Below are 15,053 nucleotides of genomic sequence, written 5' to 3'. Positions count from 1 at the left end.
GCCACTGCTGTGTGGCAGTGACCAGAGATCTACTTGTTCCCCCAAATTCTGGAGCCAGTCTTGACTCCTCTAGTTCATATATACAGGGCGTAGCACATAGTAGGTGTGCAGAGTTTATTCAATTAGCAAGTATTCATTGAGGGCCTACTGTGTGCCAAGTATTCATTAAGGGTCTACTCTGTGCCAAGTATTCATTGAGGGCCTACTGTGTGCCAGGATCTGAGGATACTTCATTGAACAAGACAGATATATTCACTGCCTTCAGGAAACTGACTGCCAAGTGGGAAGACAACGGATAAACAAATAATCTGGATAATCCAGATTGTGAGAGCCCTATAAAGAAAATGACAGGTGTGTCGGCGATAGAAAATGCCTGAGTGGCTTCTTTAGCTAGGGTAGCCCAGGTGTCATTTGAGGAGGTGGGAGTTCGGAATGGTGGGAGGTAGCCAGGCCTCCCGGTAGAGTGTTCCAGGTGGAGAGAATGGCAAGTGCCAAGGCCCCGACATAGAAAGGCGTGGCAGGTTTAAGGAGTAGCTAGAGGGCCAGCGAGGTGAGGTCACAGGAAGGCAGGGTCACTTATCTGATCCTTGAAGGTCTTAATAAAGCGTTATATTTCATTCCTAGTGTAATAGACCACCATCGGTGTGACACAGTCTGACATTTGTTTTAATCGTAAAATTGCACTTTTATTGAGCCCTTACATGTGGTGAACCCTCACATTCTTAATTCCTTTAACCCTCATGACAACCCCATGAGTTAGGGACTGTTATTCATTCCACCTTACAGGTGAGGAAACCAAGGCATGGAGAGGTCAGGTAACTTGCTCAAGTTCACAGCTGGAACTTCAGAGCCAGGTTCAAGCCCAACCCACCTGGCTTGAGTCTGTACACTTGCCCCTGGGCCATGCTGCTGCCTGCAAGGTTACTCAGGCCATGGGTGCAGAACTGGCGCAAAAGTAGAGGCTGAGAGACCTGCCGCGAGTGGGAGCCTGTGTACCTGACATCCCGCCGGCTCTGTAGGCTCCCAGGGTCCGCTCCTCCCCGGCCCACAGGCCTAGTTGGCAACACACTTCAGAGCGTCTCTGCCTGCCATGACCTGTCTCAGGCTCTGTCCTTGTCTTGCAGAAGGACAAGTTCTGCGTGTATGAGGAATATTGCAGCAACCACGAGAAGGCCCTGCGGCTGCTTGTGGAACTGAACAAGATCCCCACCGTGCGTGCCTTCCTCTTGGTAAGTGACCCGTCACCCCTGCCCCCTCTTCTGTTCGCTTCAGCCTTGTGCATCGTAGGCTAAAGAGAACTTCATGCTGCCACCTCCATGCTGCCCGATCCCTTCCTCTGCCAGAGTAATCTGTCTAAAGCAGTGATCGCCAAACACTTTCTCTAAAGGGCCAGAGAATGCATACTTTTGCCTTTGTGTGTCATACAGCCCCCGTATAGCACATAAACAGCCATAAATAAAATGTAAAGCAATGGGCATGGCTATGTGCCAATAAAGCTTTATTTACAAAAACAGGCAGAGGGCTGGATTTGGCCGTAGGGCCAAGTTTGCCAAATCCTAGTCTAAAGCAGTGATTCTAATGAGAGTGGTTCCAGAGGTAATGATGACTGTATTATTTGGGTTATTTAATTACAAGCGAAAGAAATCCAGTTAAAATTGGCTTTTAAAAAAAAAGGATTTACTGATTCTTTTCCTGGGAAGATTAAGACCTGAGCGGGCTTTAGGCACAGCAGCATCTGGGTGTTCAGATGATGTCATTAGGAATGTGTCTCTGGACTCTGCTTTTCTCTGTCTTGGCTCCATTCCCAGGCAGCTCTCCTCAAGTGGTGTCAGTGTGGTCTTCAGCAACTCCACACGTATACCCACTCAATAGCAGCGCAGCTCCAGGGTAAAGAAAATTCCTCTTTCCCAACAGTCAGGCCAAAACCCTGGGTCTGACGCTCAATGGCTTCGCCTGGCTACAGAGCTTATCCCTGAACCAGTTGCTGTAGATCAAGCAGGTCAAACTCAAAGGCTAACCCGGGTCAAATAAACAAGGTTTAAGTGTAGGTGGGCCGCAAAAAACAAAAGCTTCAATTTTCATGGAAACATAGGTTTATTTTGATAGAGACATGCTGAATACAAAGGGCTGCAATAAATGAGTCATCGTTAATGTAAAATAATAGAGCATTTTAATAAAAATCAATATATTTTCTTGAATATTAACCTACCAGACACGGAATAACTGCACAAATTAATAAGCATAACGCAAATAAACCTATTTTTCTTGTTCCCTTAAAGCGAAATATTTCCTGTTGCACACACCAAACAAGTCAGTACAAGACTAAGGATGTGGCAATCGGCTGCTAAAATATTCGCTGCTAGTATTAGTGGAGAAAAACGGTGTGCCTGCGCGTAAGGCGCGGAAGAGAAATGAATGCAGCACGATTATAGTAATCAGTCATTAGTGAACGTTGTAGTTCGTTATTAATCATTATGTATAACAGGATATTGTAAAAATTAGATTATGAAATTTTTAATAAATTTCATTTATTAAAATGTTTCTTACCTACCGTTATATTGGCTGGGCCGCAAAAATATTCGTTGTGGGCCACATGCAGCCCTTGGGTGCGAGTTTGCCAAGCTTGCTGTAGATAGAGGGATTGGTTAGGGCTCTGATTGGTCCCTTCTGAGCTGGAGGGCGGGGTCAACTCCCACATATCACAGGCCCTAAGGGTGTGGTGGATCCTTAAAGAACAGTTTCTACTTGTGGAAGTAAGTTGGGAATGGATGTTGATCAGGCAAAGCACTAGACATCCGTGCTGGCCTTCCCTACCACTGCAGAGAGCTTCCCTGGTGTGTAAAGTGGGTTCTCATTTGTGATCTCCTTGGGGCTTGACCAGCCACCGTTGTGTATGAGTTAAGATACATGTGTGCTTGGTGGCATTTCCAGACATCCCAAATAGCAGTGGTTTAAACAAAGTAAGCATTTATTTCTCTCCCATGTTAACGTGATGTAGACAGTCTGGGGTTTCCAGTGTCAGGGGCCAAGGCCCTAGACCAGTGATGGCAAACCTTTTGAGCTCGGCGTGTCAGCATTTTGAAAAACCCTAACTTAACTCTGGTGCCGTGCCACATATAGAAATTTTTTGATATTTGCAACCATAGTAAAACAAAGACTTATATTTTTTGATACTTGTTTTATATATTTAAATGCCGTTTAACAAAGAAAAATCAGCCAAAAAAATGAGTTCGCGTGTCACCTCTGACACGCGTGTCATAGGTTCGCCATCACTGCCCTAGGGTGTGCCCTCATTAATGTGGTCTAAAAAGACCTCTTCTCTCTTCCACATTCAGGTAGTGGGAACTGCATTCAGGTAGTGGGTGGGAAGGAAGGACTGCCTTTCTCCTTGTAAGGGTACAACAGGTAGTGGGCACACATCTCTTCCACTCACATTCCATTGGCCAATACTTGGTCACATGCCCACACCTTGCTGCAAGGGAGGCTGGGAAACGTAGGCTTTATTCTGGGCAGCCAGGTGCCTAGTTGCAAATCCTGTTGCTGTGGAAGATTATGTTAGGGGACACCTCAAGCCTTTGCCGAAGGTGATTTTGATGACTTCAAAATATTACGCGACTTTTTAAGAGTACATATTTAGAAAATGATTGAGCTTCTTAGGGGTTTGAATCTTGGTCTTTCACCTCTAAATCCCCTACTCACTCAGTCCCAGCCCCCAAAACTGTTTTATCTCCTGACAACACATACAGAATCCAGCAAATAAAAGAACAACAATTAACTGACATGCCATAAGGAGTGTTAACCATGTGTCCAGAGAGCTAAGCTATATAATAGAATTCTTGAATACTTTTCCGTAATGCAGTCTCCAACAAAGTATTTCCAGAATTTTGATTCAAAAATGTATGTTTCCTGCACTTGTAAGTTCCTGTTGCTTGGCCCACTTCCAGTGAGCATCTGAGGAAGGGCAGGCTGGTTGACTGATTTCCACTTTTGTCGCAAGTGCCTCAAGCATTCGGGACTGATGCTTTTCATCATTGCTGGTAGCTGTGTCTTTACGTTTCTAGTTTTGCACGTACCTTCATAAAAGAGTCTTGGCGAAAAGCAAAAACAAAGTCATATCTTGTAAGACCACACACATGACCGTGTTTCTGTGACTGACCTTTTGAGTTTCAGGCAGCACCCCTTAGCATGCTGGCTCAGAGCCCCACCTTCCAGGGATGCCCCCTTGGGCTCAGCTGTGTGTTGGGCAGCAGGAAGGTGTTTCTGGGGATGTGAGAAGGGAAGAGCCTCAATTTTTCTGTCCTTCCTGCCCCTTTCTCTTGCAGTCTTCCTAGTGGTCCAAACTGACCCTTTCCTAGCAGCAGCTGGGCTAGGCCAGCTTGGGAGGGGGGAGGACATGTGGGGTGCCAGCACACATGCCATCTGTCTCCCTCTTTGCTGGCATCTCCCTGCGTTTGGCCACCTGCAGAAGTGCCATCTCATGTCTATCATGGGCTATTAAGGCGTTGGGAGCACACAGAATCTGGCTTTCCATTCACGATGTGCTGTGCTGTGCACTAGTTGAAAGAAGGGGCGAGAACTGTCTTTCTGTGCCTCAGTTCCCTGTCGGTAAACTGGGCATCATTCATTCATTCATTCATTCATTCAACAGCTTTTTATTGAGCACCTACCGTGTGGTAGGGATCGTACTAAGTACGGGGATGCAACAATGACCAAGGCAAGAAAAGTCCCTACTGACATGGAGTGGCTGTTCAAGCAGGGCACACCTGCATGTCATGTGGCATTAAGTTCTCTGCAGGAAATGAAGTAAGTTAAGGGTGACAGGATGCTCTGGGGGATTAGGGTGGTGCCTGCTATTTTAGGTTGGTCTTTGGAAAACAGTGTCTTAGGTGACACTTCAGCAGAGACCTGGAGAAAGTATGAGAGAGGCAAGGGGTATCTGGGGGAAAAGCTTTCCAGGTAGAGGAACTGCAAGCGCAAAAGTCCTGAGGTAGGAGTGTGTTTGAAGAAGAGCAAGAAGGTCAGGGTTGCCGGAATGGAGAGCGTAAGAGGAAGAGTGGAAGGAAGGAAGGCTAGATAATGAAGGAGCATTTAGACAATGAGGATCTGAGATTTTTACATAGCTTTTTTTATTGCAGTCTAGCATACATGCCGTGAATATACTCACAGCATGATGAATATTTACATATGTGTACTCCCATGAAACCACCTTAGAGGTAAAGATTTATTTATTTTTAAAATTCTTTATTGTTTAAAGTATTACATGAGTCTCCTTTTCCCCCCATTTGACCTCTCCCTGGCCGCTCCCACCCCCCAGCACATGCCCTCATCCCCCTACTGTCTGGGTCCATTGGTTATGCTCATATGCATGCATATAAGTCCTTTGGTTGATCTCTTACCCTCTCACCCCCCGCCTTCCCTCATAGGTTGGACAGTCTGTTTCATGCTTCTATGACTCTGGTTCTATTTTTGTTCATCAGTTTGTGTTGTTCATTATATTCCACCAATGAGTGAGATCATGTGATATTTCGAGGTAAAGATGTAGAACATTCCCTTCACTGTAGAAGATTCCTCGTGTCCTTCCTCTGCCATGCCCCTCTCTGCATCCAGAGGTAACCACTATCCTGCTTTCTCTCACCAAACGTTCGTCGTGCCTGTTCTGGAATGTTTCACGAATGGCATCATGCAGGATGCTTTTGTGTCTGGCTTCCTTTGCTCAGCATAATGCCTGCGAGATCTGTCCATGTTGGAACGTGTGGCAGTTTAGAATATTCAATTTTAGTCTGAGTGGGACGGGAAGCCTTTGGTGGTGATGAGCAAAGGAATGACTTGAACTGATTTGCATTTTGAAAGGTCTGCCTCCTGGCAGTGTGAGGCTGGAAGCAAAGGGCACAGGGGAACTGGTACAGGTGTCCCGGGCTGCCATTAACAATGACCACAAGCTGGGTGGTTCAAACGACAGAATTTATTCTTTCGCAGACTGGAGGCCGGAGGCTGAGATAAGGTGCTGGCAGGCCTCTGGTCCCTGCGAAGGCCCCAGGGGAGGGGCCTGCCTTTCCTCTGCCAGCTTTCGGGGCCTCAGGGGCTCCTTGGCTTGTGGACACGTAACTCCAGTCTCTACCCCGTCTTCATGCGGCCTTGTTCCCTTGTCCTCTCCTCCTCGTATAAGGACATGGGTCAGATGAGGTAGGGCCCACTCTAATCTAGTGTAACCTCCTCTTAATTTAACTAAGCATATTCATAATGACCCTATTTCAAAATTAGGACACATTCTGAGATTTGGGGTGGTGTGGCATTTTCAGGGACACTATTCACCCCACCACAGGGCTGCTGCAATAGTCCAGGCAGATGATGGTGGCAGGATGGGGCAATGGTGGTGCTGCCAGGGGTGGTTGGAGTCATAGGGAGTTGGAGGGTCCGGCTGACTGATCTGCAGGATGGTTGGTATTGGGGAGTAACTGAATGAGAGGAGTTAAAGATGGCTTCAGGGTTTGGGGCCCAAACTACTGGGAGGATAGAGTTGAAGTTTCCTGAGGTGGTAAAGGCTGGGTTAGGAACAGGTAAGAGAGGAAAATTTAAAAAGGCCATTTTGGAGACATCCAGGTGGGGATCTGGGAAGGGAGGGGCCAGTCTGGAGATATAAATCTGCACGTCGGTAGATAGGATGGTGTTAGGGCGATGGGCCTGGGAGAGGTCAGCCAGGGAGCAAGCATGGGTAGAAAGGAGGACCCAGGACCGCGCAGGGCATGCTGCCATAGGAGGTGCGGAAGCTGAGGAAGTTGATACCACCTGAATCAATTCTGTGAATTAGGAGGGCTTAAAGGGATAATTTTCAAACGTTCTTCCCATAGTGCCTGGAGTGTAATCTTCATAGAATAGTGAATGGTAGCTCTGTGTATGTTTGCTTTTATTCTTAAAAAAGAAAGAAAGGGAATCAAGCGAAACAACAATCTAGGGGGTGTGGGAGAAGCCTAGCTGGTGCTGTGACAGTCCTGTGAAAACTCCTTGATTCTGGACAAAGAGACAGGCCTTTCTTCGGCCAAGCCCTGGGGGCTTCTGGAAAGCCCTTCCCCACCCCCAGGCTCCCCTCTCTCTGCCCAGAGCTGACATCACCAGGGCAGCTTGTGGGCAGTTCTGGCTCTGAGGACAAAGGCCTGAGTGTGAGCAGTGTGGGGCCTGGCATCTCCCAGCTGCCACATCCCTGATCCCCCGTCTGTGCCAGGGTTAGAAGTGGGGGTGGGAGCCGTGCAGCTCCCGCCGCAGTCGGGCCCCGGGGTCCCTGGGATTCTGCTTCTCCGAGGAGGGGGCCTTTAAGATTCCTGAAAGGCAGCAGTCTTGGACCAGTCATTCGGGCTCTCTGTGCCAGTTTCCCCATCTGTGGCTAAGCATGAACGGTCCACACTTATCCTCGGGTCGTGAGGATGAACTTGACCGACGGGCGAAGCAGGAGGCACAGTGCCTCGTGTGTGGTGAGCACATGGGAAAGGTTCTCCAGTCACATTTTCACTTGTCTTGTTGGGAAGTTCCCCCAGTGCTTGGAACAGTGCCCGCACACAGTGAGCACATGATGTGAATTTGCAGAATGAATGAGTGATAGGATGGGACTCCCTTTCCCAAGAGTCCGTTTCGTTGCCAATTTGCTGGCGCGGTGTTGAGGAGGGAGGCTGAGACCCGTTCCCTGCTGCATGTGTGGGCAGTTCGCACGTTCATTGGTTCATCCGTCCATTTATTCATTCATGCATATACTGGGCACATTGTCAGCCCTCACAGCCCAGGACAGTGAGGGGCATGGTGGCGGGACCGCAGACATGAACCTCACGATTCCTGGCAGCCAAAACACGGATGCTCGGGTTGGAGCCCCTTGGCTCCAAGAGGAACCTCTCCAGAGGAAAGGATGATAAATGCCTGTGTGTGGTTTTCAGCCACACGGAACAAACGACCTACTATGCGGGTGCCAGGAGGAAAGAGTCTTGGGAATTCAGAGAAGATGGGGAAGGCTTCCTGGAGGTGGGGTGGGGGCAGGGGGGCTGGGCTGGCCTTGAAGAATGCTGGGCTTTGGGTAAGGGTAGCTGGCATCATGGTTCCAAGCCCAGGCTCTTCTTCAGCCCGCCTGCATGGAGACCCCACCTCTGGCTCACTTTGAGGAGAAACATTTACCCTTCCCAACCCCAGGTGCCTGAGTGGGAAATGGGAATAATAATAGTGGTTAAGCCCTAACCGGTTTAGCTCAGTGGATAGAGCGTCCGTCTGTAGACTCCAGGGTCCCAGGTTCGATTCTGGTCAAGGGCATGTACCTTGGTTGCGGGCACATCCCCACTAGGAGGTGTGCAGCAGGCAGCTGATCGATGTGTCTCTCTCATCGATGTTTCTAACTCTCTATCCCACTCCCTTCCTCTCTGTGAAAAATCAATAAAATATATTAAAAAAAATAATAGTGGTTAGCTCGTAGGGAAGCTGGTGGTCAGGATGAGAGCCGTCAAGGACCTTCTGGCACATCATAAGCTATCCGTCAGTATTGGCGATGGATGATGGTAATAATATGTTTATTATTATTGGGAGGAGTAACGCATGTTACGCAGGGGGACAGAATGAACACAGGAAAGGGGGCTGGCATGAAGGAAGTACTGATGTGGGTGGCTGCAGGTGGCCAGGAGCTGAGGGGTGAGTTGCAGTCTTTACTCTGCAAACCAAAGCGCACGTATTCCTGCGGCAGCACTCAGGTCCCCACCTGCCAGGTAAAGATATGAAACCTTTTCAGTAACAGTTGAAGGTCGCAGGTTCATTTTCCAAATCCCATTGGAACCTTCCCTGCACAGATGTAACTCTTTCTAGGTCTGGGGATATTATTTCTTTCCTGTACATGTCTTTATATGCTACTGCAGACCTGTTCTCTATAAACAATGCCTAGTTTGGGTTTGTGTACCTTTAAAAGTTTTAAATTGGTTCATACCATGCATATTCTTTATTGTGTGTGTGTGTGTGTTTTGCTCAAAAGTATGTTTTTGAGGTTCATCCACACACCTCTGTGTTGCTTTAGTTCCCCCATTGTCACCATGGTGCAGTGAACTACTGCATAAGTGTCCTGCAGACATATTTTTCTATTCTTACTAGGTTGCTTCTCATGTTTTGCTGTTCCAAACAAGGCTGTTTTTTTAAAATATATATATTTTATTGATTTTTTTACAGAGAGGAAGGGAGAGAGATAGAGAGTTAGAAACATCGATGAGAGAGAAACATCGATCAGCTGCCTCCTGCACATCTCCCACCGGGGATGCGCCCGCAACCCAGGTACATGCCCTTGACCAGACCCGAACCTGGGACCCTTCAGTCCGCAGGCTGATGCTCTATCCACTGAGCCAAACCGGTTTCGGCAAAACAAGGCTGTTTTGAAGTCTGTGTTCCTGTCTCCTGGTGTGTAGGTATGAAAGCTTCCTTAGGCCAGGGATTGGCAAACTTGGCTGTGAAAGGCCAGATAGTAAATATTTTAGGTTTTCTGACTCTGTGGTCTCCATTACAACTACTCAGCTCTGCCATGACTGCTTGAAAGCAGCCTTGGACAATATGTAAATAGATGGATGTGTTCCAATAAAACTTTTATTATCAAAATAGGGACTGGGCAGGATTTGGTTCACGTCTGATGGAGGCCTTGTGCTGGGTTATAGAATATGGGGTGTGTGTGTGTGTGTGTGAGAGAGAGAGAGAATGGGGGGTGAGGGTGAGAGGACTATGTGTGTGTGTGTGTGTGTGTGTGTGTGTGTGTGAATGGGGGGTGAGGGTGAGGGGACTAGGTTTACAGTTGTGAGTATGCGAAACACAGTTTATTCTTGTATTATTATTTATTAATTATTATTTTCCACACAAACAACTGTAAGCCTCCTTTTGCACATTTCCATCTCTCCTAGGTGTTGCTACATTGCTTCCAAAGTGTGTAGCTGCGTTTTGAGAGTGCTACCCCATGGCTGTTGGAGGGTGGCCCAATCCTTTTGTTGTCCTTGGCGAGTTTTAATGGCGGTGTCTGTCCCTTTGCAGAGCTGCATGCTTCTGGGCGGCCGGAAGACCACGGACATCCCTCTGGAGGGCTACCTGCTGTCTCCGATTCAGAGGATCTGCAAGTACCCCCTCCTCCTCAAGGTGAGAGCGGCACCCCACTCCTTTCACCATGCTCGATGTGACGGATTGGCTCTGATCGGCTTAATCATAAAATAAAACTTGTTAGTGCAAGTAGCTGAGAAGTCCGGGGCAGGCTGGATCCCACCAGGACCCTGCCTCTTTCTCCCTGTTCATTTCTGCTTTTGACTGTTGAGCTTTCTGTTCAGTGTGGTCGCAGAGGGCTGTGGTTACTCTGGCCTTGCACCCTCTCTTCTAGTAGCTCTGACAGAAGTGCTGAGGGTGATTCAGGCTTTGGCCATCTGTGGCCAGGAGAATGTGATATTCCAAATGATTGGGGCCTGAGTCGCATGCTTTTACTTGAATCAATGACATGAAGCCTTTGCTTGCGCTATTTCTCCTCCACCTATATGCTTGGACTTGGGCTTTACCCTAATTGCTATGAGCTGGGCAGGGTTAGGCATTGATTGGCTAGGACATGGTCCAATGACAGTGAGCAAGACAGTGTGTTCTGATTGGCTGAGATTGGGGTCAGATGCTTCATACCTGAACCAATCACCCTGAGCAAGGGTTCTCTAATTGGCTTAGATTTTTGTCATGCGCTCCAACCTCTCACCAATCACTGTCCCACAGGCTAAAAGCCCAGTGAGGGGGACAGACTGGAGCCTCCTCACCAAAATCTGGGCTATTTGTGGAAGAGGATGGGCAAATACCGTGTGAGGAAACCACAGCATCCACATACTGCTGTTTCCTGTTTCCAGCCACCTTTGACTCAGTCTTGGTCAAGCAGATTTGCTGCTTGTGTGGGGACCCAAGAAGTCTTAATTCTCAGCATTCAAGCCGGCTTCTGGGTTGATCTCCAGCTGGTTGGGTAGCTCTGTCACCATCTGCTGCTCTCAGCCCAGGGTCTTCAGCCCTTGGAAATGGCGGCTGTTGACCCGAGCTTCCCTTGGCACCATCGTCAAGGCCTCGAGTCTGACAGCTGTTCCTGGAGTCTTTGCTGGTGGATTAATTTGGCTGGTGATGCCTCAATCACACGCCCGGGGCCATGTGCATCCTTGCTCCATGAACTGGAAGAGAGAGGGGAGGGGAAAGTACTAGGGAATTCTTGAACCTGACTTTCTGCTGGATAAGGTGGGTGACACTTGAGCCTCTGAGGCTGACCAGACCCTGGGGCCATCATTTCTGCCTGTGAACACAAGCCTGTACTGTGCGCAGCTGTGGGAGGTGGGACACAGCTGTCCCCTCACCTCCTCTGGCCTGCTGCTGTCTGTCCCTTCCAGGGATCTCAAGAGGACTTTCCGCCGTGGTTCTTGTAGCTGCTTGGATTCCCAGGTGGATGTTGGCAACGTCCTATGTAGCTCAGCTCTTCGGCTTGGGCAGGAGAAGCTCCACGTGGGCCTTGTACATTGGTAGCCTGTGGGCTGAATTGGACTTTTTGCCCATGTTGTTTATCTGGTCTGTGTAGTGTGTCTTCCACATGTGTGTTAATTGCCAGCATTTAAAGAGAGTGTTCTGTATTGGCTTAAGGCAGGGGCTAACAAAACTGTGGCTCATGGGTCACATCTAGCCCATGGCCTGTTTGTGTACAACCCATGAACTAAAAGTGGTGTTTGCATTTTTTAAAGGGTTGTAAAAATAAAACAAAACCCTAAAACAAAGAAGACTGTGTGACAGAGGCCGGATGTGGCCAGCAAAGCCTAAAATATTTACTATCTGGACCCTCACAGAAAAAGTTTGCTGACCCCTGGATTAGAGCCACACTTGGCAGCCCCAGGCTGCCTGGGTTTGAACCCCAACTCTGCCTTTTACTAGTTGTGTGATTTCTCCATGCCTCAGTTTCTTATCTGTAACACATAGTTTGTATTAATAGTACTGATAAGGTTGTTATGATGATCAGACCTTTATTATTTCTTAGAGCAACTCGATGAGGTAGCCACTTTGATTAGCCCCATTTTAGAGATGAGGCAGCTGAGGCACAGAGAAAGGAAGGGGCCTGTTCAAGGCCACACGTTGGGTAAGGAAGCAGAACCATGATTTGTGGATTCTAGAATTCCCCTATCAGCTCCACAGCCTGTTGAGAAGCACTTTGAGGTGCTAAGGCTGCCAAAGTGCTGGGTGTTGGGGGTGCTGATCTCAGTTCCCTAAGTGGGGAGTCTGGGAAGGTCAGTGACCTTGTGTGTCATGGTTCAGTGACTGGCCTGCTCCTCCTTTCCTGGTTTTCAAAACCTTAAACATTTGACCCATTAGAAGAACCACCAGCTGAGATTCCCTAGGTGTTAATTAACCCCTTGATTTCTGGATCTTGGGAAAGTCTGGGATCCGAACAGGCACTTGGAATGGCAGTTTCTATAACGTGTTTTCACAGCCAGTGGGGCTGGACCTGTGTGTGTGTGCGTGTGTGTGTACTCCAGCTCTCAATGTGAGGCCCATGCATTTCTGAGGCCTGATCAACCCCAGGGGCCACAGTTTGGTCTGGCAGGATTTCTGGGCTCTGGATTCCCAGAAGAGCAGGGAGGGACAGAGCCGGCCGGCAGCCGATGGAAGAGTAACTGCCCACAGGAAATGGTTGAAGCCGGGCTGTGGGTTTGCTCTCCTGACCAAATGGCTGTTTACAGGCTCAGTTTCCTCTGTCTCCAGCTGTGTTTATCCGAGGCTCAGAGAGCACTGGGGGACCCGCCAGCAGGACCTCAGATTCCTGTGGGCCCATGCCATGCTGCCCGCCCGACCGAATTGCTCAGTGTGTCCGGCCTTTGGCACCCACAGCTGACATGTTTGCATCAGAAAACAGCTGGGACGGAGGGGAATTCTTCATACCCCTCCTGAGTTCCTCCTTCCTGTCACATTTTCCAGTGGGTTTTCAAAGACAATCCCATGAGCTGGGGGACAGTCCTCCCCTCCGGCCCCTCTGGTTCTGACCCCGCGCAGATGTCCCTGTAGCCCTCGGAGCCCCTTGTGTGAGCTGAACTCTGAATTAAGTAGGCGAGCAGGATTGAGGAGCCTGCGTAGGAAGAGGGAAGAGGGAAAAGGCAAGAATGAAAGCCTCTTTGGGAACGGCCCCAAAAAGCTGAACTTGAACATTGCCTAAGAATAGCCGGGACATTCTATTTCAGCCTTCAACCCAGACCCGGCATAGACAGTTGGCATTTTCAGGCTTTGTTGAGTTTTCCATCGACAGTTCCAGGGAAATGATTCAGGTTTGGGGTAATGCCCCTGGTGCTCAAATGGCAGGTGCTGAGGCGAGACAGGCTGTCACCGACCCTTTTAGCTGTTTCCGGGTGATGCACAGAGCTTATTGGGGCACTTACTGTGCACCGGCTGCTGGTGTGGCTCAGGACCCACAGGGCTCGGTCTTGGACTGCCTGCCCCCACCCCCCCCACGGGACCTGCCTGCTGCGTCATGGGAGCAAGCGAGGCTGGCAGGGGGCAACTTGGAGGGCACATCTGTCTAAAGGGGGCAGCTGGCGCTCCAGTCCTTCTGTTCCCCTTTGCCTTCTGCCTCTCTAACCCCTTCAGTCTTCTTTGCTGGATCCTCACCTTCTAGACCTCTGAGCGTAGGTGGGCCCCAGGCCTCAGTCCTTGGCCGTGACTCTATCTAGACTCGCTCCTGGAGGAGGCCTTATTTACTCTGGCTTTTCTCATTTATTAAGGTATATTCAGAAGTTGTGCAACCATCACCGTAATCATTTTAGAAATATTTTTCATCATCCCTCCCAAAAGGAACTCTGGACCCATTAGCAGTAACTTCCCTTTTCCCTCCTCTCCCCCCAGCTTCTGGCAACCACCGACTTCCTGTCTCTACAGATTGCCTGTTCTGCACATTTCACATAAATGGAATCATATTATATCTAACTTTTGTGTCCAATTTCTTTTCCTTAGCACAGTATTTCCAAGGCTCCCCCACGTTGTAGCATGGCTCACAATTTCAGTCCTTTTTATGGCTGAGTAATATTCCGTTGTGTGGACAAACCATGTTTTGTTTATTCATTCCTCTGTTGATGGACATTTGGCGTCACACTTTTTGGCTGTTACGAATGGTGCTATTATGAACATTAACCTACAGATTTTTGTGCAGACATTCCCATGGCTTTAACCTCCATCTCTGTGCCAGTGACTTCCAAGCATGGATCTTTCACTTCACCTCGGGCGGGACTTTTCTTGGGCCCACGCAGCTTCCCTGCTTGGATGTCTAACAGGCACCTCCTACCTAACATGCCGCAAACCAAATGCTTGGCTCTCTCCTTCCTGTAGACCTGTCTACTCTCCCATCCTACTCCCTCATCCCCATCTCTGTAAATGGCTTCTCTTCTTTTTTAAAAAATATGTTTTTATTGATTTTTTTAGAGAGAGAGGAAGGGAGAGGGAGAGAGAGAGATAGAAACATTGATTGGCTGCCTCATGCATATCTCCTACTGGGGATCAAGCCTGCCACATGGACATGTGCCCTGACTGGAGTTGAACCGATAATACATGGGATGATGCTCAATAACTGAGTCACACTGCCCGGGCTGGTCTTTCTTCTTTCCGGTTGCTCAGGCCAAACCTGGGAGTTATTTCTGATCCACCCCATATCTAGTCCATTAGGGAGTCCTGTTGGCTCCACTCCCCACACACATAAAGTTTTCTGGCGTGCCACCTACAATCCTTGGGAGAGCTGTGATTAGCACACATCCCATGCTCTGGGAAACTCTCCCTATCCAGCCATCCTCCTGCACCAAGAATTGAGGCCAATACCTCCTTAGTGATGGACTACATCCATCTCCAGGGGCGCCACACTGCTATGATCAAGGAGACAGAGGTAACTACTGAGCGTGGTGAGAGCTGCATTACCCACAGAAGGGCGTGGAAGATAGAGAAGACACAGGAGACTGTGCAGGGCTCCCTTGCTAGACCCTGAGCAGCCATTCTGCACACAGCACTGCAGCAGCTGTCCCAAACAGACGGGGTGG

At 48.9% G+C, this 15,053-nt stretch overlaps 1 protein-coding gene across 1 annotated transcript in view; it reads left to right on the top strand.

Annotated features, from left to right (window-relative positions):
• PREX1 (phosphatidylinositol-3,4,5-trisphosphate-dependent Rac exchange factor 1) overlaps positions 1–15,053 on the top strand; it is a 189,232-nt gene that overhangs the window by 101,144 nt on the left and 73,035 nt on the right. Inside the window, exons 5-6 of the mRNA XM_006772500.2 lie at positions 1,125–1,229; positions 10,027–10,128. Of these exons, the coding sequence (XP_006772563.1) occupies positions 1,125–1,229; positions 10,027–10,128 (207 nt within the window). The remainder of the gene's footprint in view (positions 1–1,124; positions 1,230–10,026; positions 10,129–15,053) is intronic.

The sequence above is a fragment of the Myotis davidii genome, unplaced genomic scaffold, assembly GCF_000327345.1.
Source record: "Myotis davidii unplaced genomic scaffold, ASM32734v1 scaffold526, whole genome shotgun sequence".
Lineage (NCBI taxonomy): Eukaryota > Metazoa > Chordata > Mammalia > Chiroptera > Vespertilionidae > Myotis > Myotis davidii.
This window is presented reverse-complemented; position numbering and strand designations above follow the sequence as displayed.